Below are 17,819 nucleotides of genomic sequence, written 5' to 3' on the forward strand. Positions count from 1 at the left end.
GAAATGAAAAGTTTGTGAATGTAACAGCGATGGAAGAGCATGATACATTTAAGAATGAATTAAATAATATTCCATTGATTCTCATGGCATTATGCCCAGTGTTTTGACTTGAAAGCAAAACTTTTAGCTGTATTTCACTTTATTTTTTAAACATGCTTCTCAAGCACTTAAGTTTTATATACTTTTCAGTGCCTTGGGATGCTTCAAAATATTTAGGTAAATTGATTATTTTTGAAGTGTAGTCACTGTCGTAATGCAGAAAAATATGGCAAGCAATTTTGCAGTACAAGGTCTTACAAACAGCAGTAAATCTATTTTGTCACATTGGGGGATAAGTATTTGCTCGGACATGAGGAATATCACAAAATAATTGCTGCACAGAAGCAGGCCATTTGACGGGTCATGTTCATACTAGCTGTCTGCAAAACAACTTGATCTCTTCTACTTTTGGTATTGTTAGGGGCTATTTTACTTCCATCTGGTCTCATCTTTCATCAGAAGGATCTGTACTGGATTATGTGTTTAGATTTTGGGATGAGGTGGGAACCTACAACTTTGACTCTGAAGCAAATGTGTCAAGTGTTTAACTTAGTGAATTTGTTTGATCTACACTTTGGTGCAAGACTAGGGAAGGCTGCGTGAGATGTTGTCGTTTTGAGAGACATGAAACTTAGATACGTGTGAATGTTCATAGGAACATAAATGATACCTTACATAATTTGAAAAACAGGAGCTTTCTCCTTGTATATTTGCTTGCATATTCCACTGCATTAGCACAGCCAAAACAAGTATCTGTCTGTGATCATGTTTAATTCATCAACTGTGAAGATGTGAAATGTGAGACATGAGTGAAAGTTTCTGTTTTCGTGATCATTTAATTTGAGATTGTGTTATTTATATGTTTGTGTATCAATCTTCCAGAGCTCAGCAGTCGAATTGAGAGACATGGGGGTATTGACAAGAAGCTAAGTCATTCTTTCAATTTTCCAATCGAGCCAGGGTCTTGTTCTTCCAATATATATTCAGAAGAAGCCAGTTTCAAGTTGTGTCCAAAAGATTCTGATTTTATCCTTTTGGCTTTTTGATTTGTTTGTTATTGACTTCAGGTTTTTAAAGAATTATTATGTCCAAACTCACTCTTTGTTAGGCTTTGCTGTCAGAGTGCAGGGAAGTCAACTGAGCATGAGGATTTTGCTGACAGTGAGAAACTAACACTAACAAGCTTCAGAAGTCACATTTAAGGAAGAATCTCCCTTGAGTCTGACGTTGCAGTGGAATCTGTTAATTGCTAATAAGTGAGACTGCACAGGAAAATAAAGGAAACTGAGAAAATGACAAAGTTACTCTGGTTTACAGTAATGACTTGGTCAATAAAATTCTTAGATTCAATGTAACAAATCAGTTTCAATCTACTGTGTTTGGCTTAGGATAGAGAGAACTAATAAAACAAAACCAGCTTGCATATTGGAATTGAAGGGAACTTGGTCTGTACAGACAACCTTGAGAGGTATTTAATATGATGCTAACAACTTAGCAGGTTGCAAGAAGGATGAATTGCAGGAGTGGTCTCTTTAACTGAGCTGAAAAATAATGGTGGGCGGCACAGTGGTTAGCACTGCTGCCTCATAGTGCCAAAGACCCGGGTTCAATTCCTGCCTCAGGCGACTCTGTGTGGAGTTTGCACATTCTCCCCGTGTCTGCGTGGGTTTCCTCCAGGTGCTCCAGTTTCCTCCCACAGTCCAAAAATGTGCAGGTTAGGTGAATTGGCCATGCTAAATTGCCCGTAGTGTTAGATGAAGGGGTAAATATAGGGGAATGGGTTATGCTTCGGCGGGTTGGTGTGGACTTGTTGGGCTGAAGGGCCTGTAAGTAATCTAAAATCTAAAAAAAAGTCGGCATTTCTGTTAAACTAACTGAGACGGTGTGTAAATATTTCATTTTAAATGCAGTTAACCAAAATGGTTGCAGCTTGTTTATAGGTATTATTTTTAATGTTTTATTATCTAAAATTTAAAGATTTTTCTGCAAATTAAAATGTAACATTCTTTTATAAAAATTAAATCAGTCAACTTTGAATTGACAACAAGCACAGGGCCATTTTAATTTCAAGGAATGTGTGCTTTGTAAGCATTTATTGCTTATCCTAATTTCCCACGCGATGTGGTGGTGAGCTGCACCTTGAACTGCTAAAGTCCATCCCTGTCTGAAGAAAGACAAGTGAAACCAGTTCAGTACAAATTGCAAGAGAACTGGATCACTTCATAAATGAACTAAGAACTTGAGAGAGTGAAAAAGTAGCATATGTAAATAATTTAGCCTTAAATTTCACCAGTCGCCCTCAAAAAAAAGTTTATGACCACTTGCACGTCAGTAAGCCCCCATTCCCTACACTGGACCTGATTCCTCCTGCTAGCACCAGACACTCCTTTTGCCAGGGAACCAGAACACAAAATGTTGGCATGCCAATTAACATGAGTGAACCTTCTCAGCAGAGCTTGGAGGGAAAATTGCACCTTACCTGTGCTACCTCTGACTTTCTTGCTGCTGGCTTAGAGAACTGGAAATCAATGTATCTGCGCCATTTGGCATGTGCAGACCTTCTGGCAGCACTTAGATGGAGCATTGCACTCTATCCACCTGGCATGGTACACCTACATCCAGCTGACACGTTACCCTTACACTTGTCTTTCTTACCTCCTCTCAGTCAGCAGCCATGAAAAGTGATTGTGATTCTGGGCCTTTTAAATTTCCGAATATAGTAGCTGACCGCTGTGAAAAGGGACCATGATTGGCCTCACCCTAATTATTCTATGCTATAAGGGACGTATCAGAATGGAAGTGTGGTTCTATATTTTTGATGGAACCCTGATTGGAATCTCCTGTCAGAACTGTGGAGCTCTTTGAAAATATAAATAATCAAATGGTAAACTGCATGAGATTGCCACTCCTTAGAAAATTTGGCCTGTTATTTCCAAACACTGCCCTGGTGATTAAACTCGTTTAGAAAAAGAAATTGAACATTTACTGAGAAGAACTCATAACCAACAAATCACAAATCATTAATCAGAAGCAGTTTTCAGTTTGAATGTGAATCTGAATGTGATTAATTTGCGCAGGTTATAACACTTAGATCTGTAGTACAATACCAACTTGCATTCCCTGCCCCTCTCAGTAGTGACTTTGCATTGACCTTAAGGTCTTTTTACTCCCTCTCCATTTCGGTCAGTTTGAAGTTCTTCAAGTTAGATCACTATCTGTTCTTTAACTATCAAATTGTTTCATAAGATGAACATCACAAATGTAGGAATTACATTTGACAAGTTGTACGTTTTTTATTCACTTGAGATATGGGTGTCACTGGTTGACCAGCATTTATTGCCTGCCCCTGGTTACTCTTGAAAAGGTGGTTGTGAACTGCCTCTTTGAACTGCTGTAGGTTCTTAGGGAGGAAATTCCAGGATTTTGACCCACCGACAATGGAGGGGTGACAATATATTTCCAAGTCAGGATGGTAAATGTCTTGGAGGGGGACTTGCAGTTTATGATCCTATGTATCTGTTGCCCTTGTCCTTCTCGATGGAAGTGGTCATGGTTTTGGAAGGTGCTCTCTGAGGATCTTTGAATTTCTGTAGTGCATCTTGGACATTGTACATGCTGCTGCTACTGAGTATTGGTGGTGGAGGGAATAAGTGCTTGTGGATGTGGTGCAAATCAAATGGGCTATTTTGACCTCGATGGTGTCAAGCTGTCATTGGAGTTGCACCCATCCAGGGAAGTGGGGAGTATTCCATTGCATTCTGACTTGTGCCTCGTTGGATGGTGGACAGGCATTAGACAGTCAGGAGCTGAGTTACTCATAACAATATTCCTAGCCTCTAACCAGTTCTTCTAGTCACTGAATTTGTATGGCAAGTCGAGATGAGTCTTTACTTAATGGTACCCTGTGCCCCACCCAAAAAGGATGTTGACAGTGGGGAATTCAGTGATGGTAGCACCATTGAATGTCAACAGGCAGTGATTCTTGTCTCTTAAGCGACAGTCATTACCTGGCATTTGTGTAACACAAATGTTACTTACCACTTGTCAACCCAAGCCTGGACATTGTCCATATCATGTTACATTTAAACTTGGACTGCTTCCATATCTGAGAAGTCACCAATGGTGCTGAACATTGCTGCAAATAGTATTGTGTACATATATTCAGTCTTTAAATCAATTTAATTTAAATTGTTAATCTACAATAAAAAACTTTTCCAATCACCAGATGCACAAACAACCCCCATTTCCCATTCTCCTTCCCACACACTCACAGTAGCTGTGGGATCCACTATCTCTTTCAGCAATTCTCCACCCAAAACACTAACTCGTTGCTTAATATTCTGCACTGGGCCAAAGTCAAAAAATCTGATTTCTTTTGTACTTGACAATCATTTTCATGTTGAGACTTGATCATAAACAAATTTAAAATGATCAGAAAGCAAAGCATGCTTTTAAAAGATTAAACAAAAATCGGAATTAAGATAATGGTTTAAGCTATAGCCCTAACAGAACGTGAGAGAAAGAGATTTACTGCTAATGTGAAAGCTTGTAGATGTTTCTAACCTGACGTTTCAGATCTTGTGCTCAGTGCTGAGTGAAGGTAAGCGTGACACACATCACCTTCACCCCCTTGACATCATTGTTGAGGAACCTTGTACCTGCAACCCCCAGGTATCTAACATTACCTGTGTAAGACTTGCCATGGTTTGTCTGAACAAAATTCAACATCTTTCTTTTATCGAAGTTAAGCTCTTGACCCAATTAATCAAGGTCCATTTGTAATCTTAGATGACCTTTCTCACTGTCCACTATACCACCAGTTTTACTGTCATTCGTAAACTTATGAACAATACCTCTGTATTCTTATGCAAATTGTTTATGTAAATGATAAACAACAGTGGACCCAGCACCAATCACAGGCCTTTAATCAGAATAACAACCTTCTACTACCATCCTTTGTCTCCTACCATCAAGCCAATTTTATATTCAGTTGGCTAGCTCTCCCTGGATCCATGTGATATAACCTTTATTAACCATTGTACCATGTGGAACCTTGTCAAAGGCCTTGCTGAACTCCATGTAGACAATGTCGACCATATTGCCTTCATCTATCTAAGGCAGATCCATCTGCCATGTCCCATGGTTTTTGCGCATGATTCGCATTTCTATTTTTCCAATTGGAAACTCTCAATCGGTGTCAAAGGCCGATGAGATCTGGTGCCAGGTTCCACTTCCAAAATCCGACTGAGCATCAGTGAGTTGGTTATGCTGAGTAAGTGCCAATTAATAGCACTGTTGGCGACTCCTTTCATTCACTTTGATCGACAGTAGAATGATGGGGTATTCATTGGCTAAGTTGGATTATGCTGTGTTTTGTGGACATAGCTGTTAAGGAGCAGATGCCAATGTTACAAAGGTACTGGAACAACTTGCCAGGAGTAGAGCTTGTATTTGAGCAGAAGTACTGTTGTCAGGGCCCCTAGCCTTTGCAGTATCCATTGCCTTCAATGGTTCCTTGTCATTACGTGGAGTGAATTGAATTGATTGAAGACCAGTATCTCTGTTGGTCGGGGGCTCGGGAGGCTGAGATGGGTCACTCAATCAGCACTTGTGGCTGAAGATTGGTGTAAAAGCTTCACATACATCTTTTGCACTGATTTCTTGCCCCTCCCTTTAGACATCCTGGGATTTGTATGCAATCATAGAATTTTACATGAGAAAAAGAGATTCTCCAAGCCATCGTGTCTGTACCAGCTCCCAAAAAAAACTACCCAGCTATTCCTGTTCTTCACCTCTATCTCTGTAGCTCTCTAAATACATCTAGCTCTATTTTGAAATATCCAATGAAATCTGCCACCGTTCTTTTCAGGAAATGCATTCCAAATCCTAACAATGTAGTGAAAGATTTTGGCATGCTATGATGTTGCTGGGTGTCATTAAGTGCAATGTTTTGCTGTTGAATGCTTCAGGCCACTGTTGGGACCCAACTTGGTGTACCATTCTCAAATGTCCACTCTTTCTAATTTTGTCTCCTATCCTCAATAATTGGCATACAGAAGACTGCTTTACATCTTTTATGTATGTTGTATCTTTTAACATAGGTGCATTGAATACTTGCCAGATTTCACATTTTAAGGCTTTTAAATCTGTAATTTATCTTATCAAATTCACTTTGTTTGATGGACTGATTCTATAAAACTATCAATATTTGTAGAGGTGACTCAGTATGCAATTTATTGTTTTTGCAAATAGGATTTTCATTTTTGCATTCCATTAGCGGAGAAAGTTTTGTTTTTATCATTCCTGTCAAATGGAGGTTATTATTTAACCATTTTAGTCTTGCAACCTGATTCTCCAAACCCATGGATTGACAAACAGGATGGCCTTGTTTGATAAATCGGTTTGTGTCAAATTCCACTGTCAAACTCTTTTTTTTGTTATTGGTGAAAATGAAAGGCATTTGATACAGTGCCACACTGCAGACTTGAGAGGCAAGTTATAGGCCATTGTGTAAAAGGAAACAGTGGCAACATGGATATAACTTTGGCTGAATGATAGGAAACAGTGTAATGGTTAATAGACATTTTTTAGGTCTGAGGAAGGTTTGTAGTGGGTTTCCTCAAGGATCGATTTTGAAATTCTTGCTTTTCCTGATATAGAGCTGGATCTTGGTGTACAGGGGACAAGTTCAAAGTTTTCAGATGACACTGAACTTGAAAGGATTGTAAACTATGAGCTGGATAGTATGGAGTTCTAAAAACATTGACAAGCTGGTGGAGTGGGCAGGTAGGTGGCAGACTAGGTTTATTGCAAAAAAAAACGTAAGAAGTGATGAACTTTGATTGGAAGAACACCGAAAGACAATACAGTCAGTTCTGCTATAATTCGTGTTTCTTCAGTGTGAATTGGCTTTGATGCTGTTGAAGAATTTAGACCATTATTTGTAGAACGTGATCTTTCCTTATGTATTGGTTATAATGTAATTCCGGCCTCATTAGTTTAAATGGCTTTGCTATTGTGTGATTTTCTTATGAGATCGCATGAGAATGGAACTATCATATTATATCAGAACCAATAGTATAAAATAGGGGACACTGTTTGATAGGGGGTACAGGAGTAGAGGAATTTGGGTGTATATGTGCACAGATCATCAAAAGTGGCAGGACAGGGTGGAGAGAGCAGTAAATTTTTTTAATGGGGCATAGAATACAGGGTGGAGGTGATATTGAACTTGTACAAGCCACTTTTAGGCTTTGGTTGGAATATTGGGAAAAGTTGCAGGTGTAACATGATAGGAAAGATTTGCGAATGCATTGGAGAGAGTGCATAAGTGATTTCCAAGAATAGTTTGAGTTATGAGAAACTTCCAGCTTTCGGAATAGATTGAAGAAGTTGGGATCCTTCTTCCTGGAGAAATGAAGGCTCCGAGGAGATCTAATAGAAGTTTCAAAATCATGACTGGGATGGACACAGTAAATAGGTCGCAGCTGGTTCTGCTTGTAAAAGAAACAAAAACAAGAGGGAATAGATTTAAGTAACGTGCCAATGAAGAAAGGGTGATGTGAGAAAAGACCTTTTCACTCAGGCATCTGCCCTTGTATGTTTAGGTCATACAGTTTTGAAAATGCAGTCAAAGGACCTTAGGGTGAGTTAATGTAGTCCATTGCATGTTGTAGATGGCGCACAATGTGCCAGTGTGTGATTGGGGGAAAGAATGGACGGGATATCAATCAAGTGATTGGTTTGTCTTGGATAGTATTTTGAAGAGTAATGGCATGCTGAGATAAAAATGAAAGGTAGGAGATTTGGTATTGGAGCACTACCTGATCAGGTCCACACCTACCTACAACCCACCCACCCATCCTGGCACCTTCCCCTGCCACTGCAGGAACTGCAAAACCTGCGCCCACACCACCTCCCTCACCTCCATCCAAGGCCCTAAAGGAGCCTTCCACATCCATCAAAGTTTTACCTGCACATCCACTAATATCATTTATTGTATCCGTTGCTCCTGATGCGGTCTCCTCTACATTGGGGAGGCTGGACGCCTCCTAGCAGAGCGCTTTAGGGAACATCTCCGGGACACCCGCACCAATCAACCACACCGCCCTGTGGCCCAACATTTCAACTCCCACTCTGCTGAGAACATGGAGGTCCTGGGCTTCCTTCACTGCCGCTCCCTCTCCACCAGACGCCTGGAGGAAGAAAGCCTCATCTTTCGCCTCAGAACACTTCAACCTCAGGGCATCAATGTGGACTTCAACAGTTTCCTCATTTCCCCTTCCCCTACCTCGCCCTAGTTCCAAACTTCCAGCTCAGCACTGTCCCCATGACTTGTCCGACCTGCCTATCTTCTTTTCCACCTATCCACTTCACTCTCCCCCCGCCACCAATCTATCACCTTCATCCCCTCCCCCACTCACCTATTGTACTCTGATACTTTTTCCCCACCCCCATCCTCATCTAGCTTATCTCTCCATGCTTCAGGCTCTCTGCCTTTATTCCTGATGAAGGATTTTGCTTGAAACGCGATTTTACTGCTCCTCGGATGCTGCCTGAAGTGCCGTGCTCTTCCAGACCACTAATCCAGAATCTGGTTTCCAGCATCTGCAGTCATTGTTTTTACCTATTGGAGCTAGACTAGCTAATAGAGCTGCTTCAAGCGTGATGGCCGAATGGTCGCCTCATGCACTGTAATGATTCTTGGACCAAGACTTGTCAGGAGTTGAGTTGTCCTAGTAGAATCCAAACCAAGCAGGTTATTGCTAAGGCCTTCCATTACTTTGTTAATTGAGAATCTACCAATGGAGCGATAATTGGCTGTTTTGAGTTTGTGTTGCCTTTTGTGGAATTTTGTTTAGACTGTCAGGTAAATGCCAATGTTGGAACCATGCTAGAATAGCTTGGATAATTTAGCTCACCATTTTTCCATACTCTTGGAATGTTTTCAGAGCTCGGCCTTTGCAGTACACAGTGTCTCCAAAAATTTCTTGGATATGAAGTGGTATGAATTGAATTGAATTGTCTGAAAACTGGCATGTGCCATATGAGGATTTCAGAAGGAGGCTGAGATGCATGATTCAGTATACATCACCTTTTTGCAAATGTTTAGTCCTGTCTTCACACTGATTAGATCCTTACAGGTGAGAATATTTTTGAAGCTGTTTCCTTTTTTAAAATTATCCACCATTATTCAAGTTGAATTGCAGAATCTGGCTGGTTGTGGGACCACGTAACTCTGTTTTATGCTATTTTCACTGTCAGGCAAGAAGCCCTGTGTTTTAGGGTTACTACTTTGATAGATTTTTAGGGATTGAGTTGGTGTTGCTCCTTACTTGACATTCCTGTACTGTTTATTGATCCGGTATTGATCGTCTGGTTTGGTGATGATGGGAGGAGCTGCTTTTATACTGTGCCAAGGTATTTTAGATTGTAGTTCAAAACAATTCTTCTAGTAATGGCCAACTTGACCTTGTAGATGCCCAGTTTTGAATGCTAGATCTGTTTGAAATCTACCCCATTTAGGACAGGTATTGCCATACAGTACAACGGTGGTTATCCTCAATGTGAAAGCATGACTTGGTCAGCATTGTGCAGTGGTCAGTCACACCAATATTGCCATGGACAGATGCATAAATGATAGGTTTGCAAAGGCAAGGTTAATTTAGGCTTTTCTACTCAGTTATGGTGCCACTGGTTAGACATAGAATATACTCAGCATAGATAATTTCAGTGTTTCTCTCACCCTCTGTCCCTGCCCCAAGTGGTGTTCAAGATGAAATGCTACTGGTTCACAAGTTGAAGAGGGTCTGGGTGTATTCGGTGATGTATTAATTTTCTTATTAGTTAATGTTTCATTGTTAATGAATGCAGGTCATATTATCTGAAAGCTGCATGCTATTCTGTTAATCCTAGTCTGTTCTCATGACTTGTCTGGTCTTCTCCACAGCCCCATGAGTTTGATGAATGTCGCTTTGATATCAGTGTGAACGACAGTGTGTGGTACCTCCGTGCCCAAGACCCAGACCATAGACAACAATGGATAGAGGCCATTGAACAGCACAAGGTAAAAGGAGAATTTGGAAGTATTGAAGATGATAATTTGGGGTGAACAATAATTATTGGCTGAGCCAGTAATGTGAATTAATAAAAACTGTTGGTTGAATGGAAAATTTGTGAAACATTTCAATTTATCAATGTTTTGTGTGGTAAAAATCTGATTCAACCTCTGGGTACTTTTCTTCTTTACTCATCCATGTTGGGGTGATGGATGTGTGTCAACTTTGAATACATTTCAACAAAGCAAAAACTGACAACTTAGTGGGATGTACATGACAAGTTTTGGTTTTGTGTGAGGGAAATAGTGTGTCTCAAACTTGATTGAAGTTTTTTTGAGGAAGTAACCAAGAAGATTGAGGCAAACCAAAAGAGAAAATGCTGGAAAATCTCAGCAGGTCTGGCAGCATCTGTAAGGAGAGAAAAGAGCTGACATTTAGAGTCTAACGGACTCTTTGTGAAAGCTTTGACAAAGGGTCCGTTAGACTCGAAACGTCAGCTCTTTTCTCTCCTTACAGATGTTGCCAGACCTGCTGAGATTTTCCAGCATTTTCTCTTTTGGTTTCAGATTCCAGCATCCGCAGTAATTTGCTTTTATCCAAGATTGAGGGCAAAGCAGTAGACATAGTTTACTTGGACTTTAGTAAAGCCTTTTGACAAGGTTCTGCATGGTCGTCTAATTTGTAAAGTTAAATCGGAAGGGCTTCAGGATGAGCTTGGATACAAATTTGGCTTAACAGCAGGAGACAAAGTGATGGTAGAGGATTGGTTTAGACTGGAGGCCTGTGACCAGTGCTGTTCCACAGAGATGGGTACTGGGTCCACTGTTACTCGTTTATGTCAATGATTTAGATGAGAATCTAGAAGGCATGGTTAGTAAGTTTGAGAATGACATTAAGATTGGAGTTTATAGTGGACAGTGAAAAAGATTATCCAAGATTAAAAAGAGGTTTTGATCAACTGGGTCAATGGGCTGAAGAGTAGCAGATCAAGTTTAATTTGGATATATGTGAGGTCTCTGACTCTAAGTACAGCATGAATTTAGTCATTTGGTCAGAAAAATTACAAAACAGAATGGGAGAGGTCGGAATTGAAAGCTCAGATGACCAGTTGGAAACGCGTGTATTTCTGCCGTCAGTTTCATGATGAACTTAACTCATTGGCTTGCTTTCCAAAGGACTTAATTTTGGTGCTTGTCGATTCTGTACCAGCTTTTGTATAGAAGGCGTCTGCAATGGTTATTCTCCTTTTACTGTTTGGAATTTAGAAGGCATTAATGAAAGCTGATAGTAAACTGAGGTGTAAAGCAAACTATGATTAGGATTGTGATTGAATTCAGGAAGGCTTTTTGGAGGCAGGTACAACTCCGGTGTTACAAATGTATTTAAATAAGTTTAATAAAAAGGTGCAGGAAATGGTAATTATGGTGAACAGTACACATGAATTTTTGGTTTTGTATACAATTGTTTTTACACAAACAGGATATAATGTTTAACTTGTAAAAGAGCATTGCTGGCCTTCAACAGTGAATTAGGAAGAGCAGGAAAATCGATGTTTCGGGCAAAAGCCTTTCATCAGGAATGACTCGTTCCTGATGAAGGTCTTTTGCCCGAAATGTCAATTTTCCTGCTCCTCGGATGCTGCCTGACCTTTGCTTTTCCAACACCACTCTAATCTCCAGCATCTGCAGTCCTCACTTTCGCCTGCAACAATTGTCTTGTTCAATGATTCTTTTCAACGAGAGATCTTTAACCGCTTGCTTTAGCTCAGTACTCATTGTTTAAGTTAATATCATCTATTTTTGTTGGGCTTTTAAGGACGGAAGGTGTAAGAATCCAGTACTTCGCTGTTTCTTTAGCCTAGCCTTGTTTTCAGGAGTGATCTCTGCATGCTTAAAGTTGTGAAAATAACCTGTGGAAAAGTGTGCAAAGTAAGCTATGCCAAAATACACCTGGATAAAGAACATAAGAACTAGGATGAGGAGTGGGCAATTCAGTCCCTTGAGCTCACTTGCCATTTAATATGATCATGACTGACCTTATCTCAGCCTCAACCTCCTTTTCCTGCCTGCTCCCCATAGCTCTACAGTTCACATATAACTAATTACAAATCAGTCTGCTTAGCTAAGTATGAGCAGTTTTAGCTGAAGACAGGAAGATCTTTGATAAATGTTATATGTGGACTTGACACCTTTACCCTAACTTGGATTCACCTTGCAAATTGTTGTTTCGCAAAAGTATTAATAGAAGAACTGACATGTGAACACAATGTTATAGAATCATAGAGCTGTACAGCATAGAAATAACTTGTCCACGCCAACCAGAGACCCTAAATTAATCTAGTTCTGTTTACCAGGATTTGGTCCATAGCCCTCTAAACCTGTTCTATTTATGTACCCATCCAGATGCCTTTTAAATGTTGTACTTGTACCCATCTCCTCCAATTCCTCTGACCGCTCACTGCAGGTATACACCACCCTCTGCGTGGAAAAAGTTGCCCCATAGGTCCCTTTTACATCTTTCCCTTGTCACCTTAAACCTATGCCCTCCCGATTTGGACTCCCCTGCCCTGGGAAAAAGAACTTGGCAATTCACCCATCAATCACACCTTTTAGTCCAACCAGTCCTATGGTTATGCTGACCATAATCCTAAAGTTAACTTGACGCACCTGTTAGTGCTTGGCTATACTCTCCAAACATATCTTATTCACTCTTAACAGAAAAAAATGCCCTCATGTCATGTTTAAATCTTGCTCCTCTCACCTTAAAATCATTCTCCCTAGTCTCGAAATCCCCCATTCTAGGGAAAAGACACCTACCATTCACCTTATTTATACCCATTGAGTTTATAAACCTCCTATAGGTCACCCCTTTGCCTCTGTGCTCCAGGGAAAATTGCTCCAACCTATTCAGCCTCTCCCTATATAGCTCAAATCCTCCAACCCTGATGGAATCCTTGTAAATCTTTTGTGAAACTTGAAAGAGGTCACACCATCCATCGTACAACAGGGAGACCAGATTTAAATGCAGTATTCCACAAGTGGCCTGTATGGCTGCAACATGACATCCCAACTCCTGCACTCAATGCACTGACCACTGAAGGCAAGCTTACCAAGCACCATCTTCAGCACCCAGTCTACCTGTGACTGCACTTTCAAAGAGCTATGAACCTGTATCCCAAGGTCTGTTTGTTTGGCAACACTTCCCACATTTTGTTTATTTTCAAATTCTTAAAATATTGATGTAGAAGCAGAACTGAATTGGTTAGCCCTTTGAAAGAGTAAGCATGATATGACCTAAAAATGGCGATCTTTTTATAAGAGTTTAGGATTCTAAGTTGAAAATTAACTATAATCAACTTCTAAATCTCATTTCCCTCATTCGCGTTCTGAAGCCTGCGAGGCTGTAGAAACATTGAAGTTGTAAAATAGAATTCTTTTCTCAGTACGCTTTTTGAATTTTTTGTTTATTTTGTTTCACACTAATGAATACAGTCTATTTCAGAATTCTCCATTAAGACAGTAATTCTATTCAGTTAACTAATGTCATCTTTTTTTGTTCTTTTTTCAAATGCTGTAGGAGTGGCAATTTTTCTCCCAGTGTTGGGACTGATCTTTTGAGGTTTATAATTTACACCACACACTATCCCAGGAGCTCTGAGGGATCCATCAAACTATAAGCAAAACTAATACTCCCTTGCCTTAACAAAAATAATGACAGCAACACCTGTTCTGAGTGGGAATATTGCAGCATGAAAGAGCACTCTGCCTATTGTGATCACACTGATCAAGCACCTATCTATTCTAGGCTTATTTCCTTAACTTGGCCTGTAGCCTTGTATGCAATGGCTTTCCAAATGTTCATCTAAGTACTACTAAAATGTTCTGATGTTTCCCACTCTAATACTCTTTCAGGTGATGAGTTCCAGATAGCCCCCTCCCTCTGGGCAAAAATGTTATTCCTTAAGTCTCCTCTAAATCTCTTGCCCCTCAACTTAAATTATTGTCCCATCTTTTGACCACTCTACTAAAGAGAGAAGTTTATTTCCACCTAAGCCCCTCATAATTTTGTATATCTTAATTAGTTACCCTGTTGACCTTCTCTGCTCTAAAGAAAGCAACTCCAGGCTATCTATTCTCTCTCTTTAGCTGAAACATGCCAGCTCAGGTAATGTTCTGTTCAATGTCCTCTGCTGTATCTCATGCAATCGCATCAGTCATGTTGTGTGACCTCAGGTATAAAACCTTGCTTACTATTTAGCACATCATTAAGCTCTTGTACTCAGTGCTCTGACTGATTTAAGGCAAGCATGCCAAATGTCACCTTCACCACTCTATCGACCTATGACACCACTTTTGAAGAACTATGTACCTGCACCAATGTTTGACAACACTCCCCAGGGCCCTATCATTAACTATAAGTCCTGCACTGGTTTGTCTTAGCAAAAATCTGAATTCCTGTCTTTGCAGCAGCTCCAGCTCCACAGCCATGTACTCACCTGCCCTGTTGTGCTATTCCTACTCTCACGAGCTTGTGCCGTCAAGAGTAATCCAGAGAGTGCTACCCTCTAGAGAAAGGTCTTATCTTGCCCTTAACTTGTTGCTGCTCATCCTCAACAAAGCCTGTTATTCATCTCAGCTCAATCTTGAATCTAGCCAGAAGCCCCCTAACCACAAAGTAGCCCCTTATAAAAATTGCTGGAACGAGGCACAGCAATACCTCCCCCTCCCACTTAACTAACCTCCTTCACTTAGCTCAACTCCCAGTGTTTTTACTTAGTTTTCACTCCATGCTAGGAGCACTTTAGACCTTGCTATTATACAAATAGCCTGCCCTGCTACAAGAACCAAATTTAGCAAGGCCGCTGAAAAATAAACAAATTGAGCACAAGCTTAATCATCTGGAAGGATAGAGTTAAAAGGATGTAATGTTAAGCCAATATTGAATCTTGGCTAACCACACTTGGAGTGTTTTTGGTCACCATTTTGTTAAAGGCACTTGAGGGTGTAGATATTTGCAAGGATGATGTTGAGAAATGATGAACAAACTGAGTTTTTCTTGAATACAGGTAAGTGCTGATGTAATGCAGGTCTTCAAAACTGTTGAAGGGTTTTGGCAGCAGAGACCAAGCAAATGTTTCCTCGAGTGGACATAAGAATAATTTGAGACTATCAGTGCAAGATATTCACCAAGAAATCAAATAGATTATTCGACAGAATCTTCACACAATAGAATGTGGAACCCACTTCTACAGGGAGCAATTGATGTGCATAGAATGAATGCACTTAAGGGGAAACTAGAAATGTATAGAAAGGTGAAATGAACACATGGTTACAAAGGCAGAGTTAGATGAGAAAAAGTGAGAGGAGACGAAGTGGAGTACAAATTCAGGCTTGAACAGGTAGGGCCAAATGGTTTGTTGCTGTCTACTTCATGTAACAAGTACATAGTTAGTCCTGTTTTGCACCTTTTCTGTCCACCAGTATGTACTGCTACATAGGCTTGGGGTACGGATGATGGAAAGAATAGACTGGTAATGCCATAAATTTCTAGTTGCTCACAAAAAAGTTTAACACCGATTGTGTTGCATTTCTTAACATTACTAAGTAGGAGTTCAATTAGTCTTTGTGGCTTTGTTTGATTTGTGTTATTAATATAGGCTGAGGTGGAATGTTGTAATAATGCGATGTAATTTGAATTGCAGCTTTATCTTCGTTTTGACTACAAAAAATTACTCTTGTCTACCTTGGGCCGGCATGGTGGCTCAGCGGTTGGCATTGATGTCTCAGTGCCAGGAGCCTGAAATTGATTCCAGCATCAGGTGACTCAGTGTGGAGTTGGCATATTCTCCCCGTGTCTGTGTGGGTTTCCACCCACTGTCTAAGGATGTGCACGTTAGGTGGATTGACCATGCTAAATTACCCACAGTGTTCAGGGATGTGTAGGTTAGGTGCATGAGCTATAGTAAATGCAGGGTGATGAGGATGGGTCTGGGTGGGATGTTGTTTAGAGGGTTGGTGTGAACTTGTTGGGCTGAATGGCCTGTTTCCACACTGGGATTGTATGTTTCTTAAAAAAGAAAGCTTTATTTATGTTTCAGCTAGGCTGTTTTTATATCTGAAACTATATATCCTCGTAGCTTGAATTTTATAGAAACATAAATTATTGGCAATTTGGATCAGCATCCTTATATTTTGCTATATACATTGTGGAAAAAATAATTGTGGGAATACTTTAGAATCAATATCTGTTTGAGAATGCATTTCTTTAGTTTTCTTTACTCAAAGTAATTTTTTTGCAGATGTTTTTGATTTGTTTGAGTCATTGTGGAATGTTTGGAGAAAGGGAGTGGGACAGATGTTTCCCTTGTGCTCGTGCTCAGGAGCTGAACAAGTGGTGAGGGAGTCTGGCTATGTCTTAATTAAACATTATTCAGGAGAAAGATGAGAAAAAGGAGGTAAAGCTGTTTCCATTGTGTTCATATTAACAGGCACTTAACTTCATTCATGAACATAATTTTTTTAAGCTAAACTGTTCGCAGGGCCAAAAACACACTTTAAGGAACAAAACATTAAACAAAACAATGTTTAATTAACTTCCTCGACCAGGTACTTTGCCGATGAGCACGCGACAGTGGAAAAATGTGAAGGTGGGTTTATGATCAATGTGTTGGCTATTGAGCAGATGTGTTGCATTGGTTGAAAATATCAGTTGTATTCAAAATGGCTGAAAAAGTAATGTCAAAACTGGCAGAGAAGCTTCCATTTGAACAAATTGACTTGTCTTTATTTAGCACCTGAAGATTGCATACTTAATTCAGCAATTGATTGTATCTTTTTCTTGGTTTTTTTTAACACGCAAACTAGCTATCATTGCCATCAGCCTTGGTGAATCTGACAATTTGCAAACTGACTTAATAGAACTGCCAGGGTTTATTTCCAGTCACTGACCAGGAGTAACCTTCAGTGTGTTGGATTGTTTGTATGTAAGCTTTACACAGCGCCCTCTGTTGGTTTTATAGCAGAAGATAAATGTTTTAGAGCTTGTATTGCTATAGGACTGAGACATCCTGAGTAGTCTTTTTGAATATGGTGCACGTAAAAGAACGTGAATGACTGTCATTTAATATATTCTGATTGCTTTCATTTCTAAATTGTGGGTACGTGAACACATACTACACTAACATAGATCATGTTTGGTAGCTTTGAGCATTCAATTTTTTTAACCTAAAATTTTTTAAAATTATTAACGTTTGGTTGTAGAGCTTTCTCATCTCAGATGAACTTCTATTCTCCGACAATATCTTCTTGTCACAGCCTGTAGCAAGTGTCACATGAGGCAGAAAAACTATATTGTCTGCTGGTGATGCAACATGGACTGTAATTTTTTTTTGCAAGAAATGACAATTTGTTTTTAAAATGATTTGTTTGAATAGAATGGCGTGATAACTGTTTATTTTAACAATAAATCACTCAATTCAAAGTTGCTTAATTCACTAAATCATGACTTTGTTGTATTGTCATTCAGTTTACGTTGAATGATTTGTATTTTCAATGCAAAATAGTATTTAAATTAATTGGGGAAAAATCAGCTATAAACCAATTCTGCATTTGTAGCTGAATGTATTATTTATGGATTTTTCAGTGCATTTTCATTCAGATATGAGCATTTGAGATATACAGAAAATATTCTACATTAAAAAGATTGGAAATTTTTTATTGGTCG

The 17,819-nt window shown here is 39.7% G+C and overlaps 1 protein-coding gene across 5 annotated transcripts in view; it reads left to right on the top strand.

Moving 5' to 3' along the window:
• Nucleotides 1-17,819, top strand: part of LOC140453274 (ceramide transfer protein) — a 112,134-nt gene that overhangs the window by 28,425 nt on the left and 65,890 nt on the right. For all 5 annotated transcript variants that reach the window (XM_072547831.1, XM_072547840.1, XM_072547854.1 and 2 more), the window contains exon 3: nt 9,989-10,105. In XM_072547831.1, coding sequence (XP_072403932.1) covers nt 9,989-10,105 — 117 coding nt within the window. The remainder of the gene's footprint in view (nt 1-9,988; nt 10,106-17,819) is intronic.

Source organism: Chiloscyllium punctatum, chromosome 2 (genome assembly GCF_047496795.1).
Source record: "Chiloscyllium punctatum isolate Juve2018m chromosome 2, sChiPun1.3, whole genome shotgun sequence".
Lineage (NCBI taxonomy): Eukaryota > Metazoa > Chordata > Chondrichthyes > Orectolobiformes > Hemiscylliidae > Chiloscyllium > Chiloscyllium punctatum.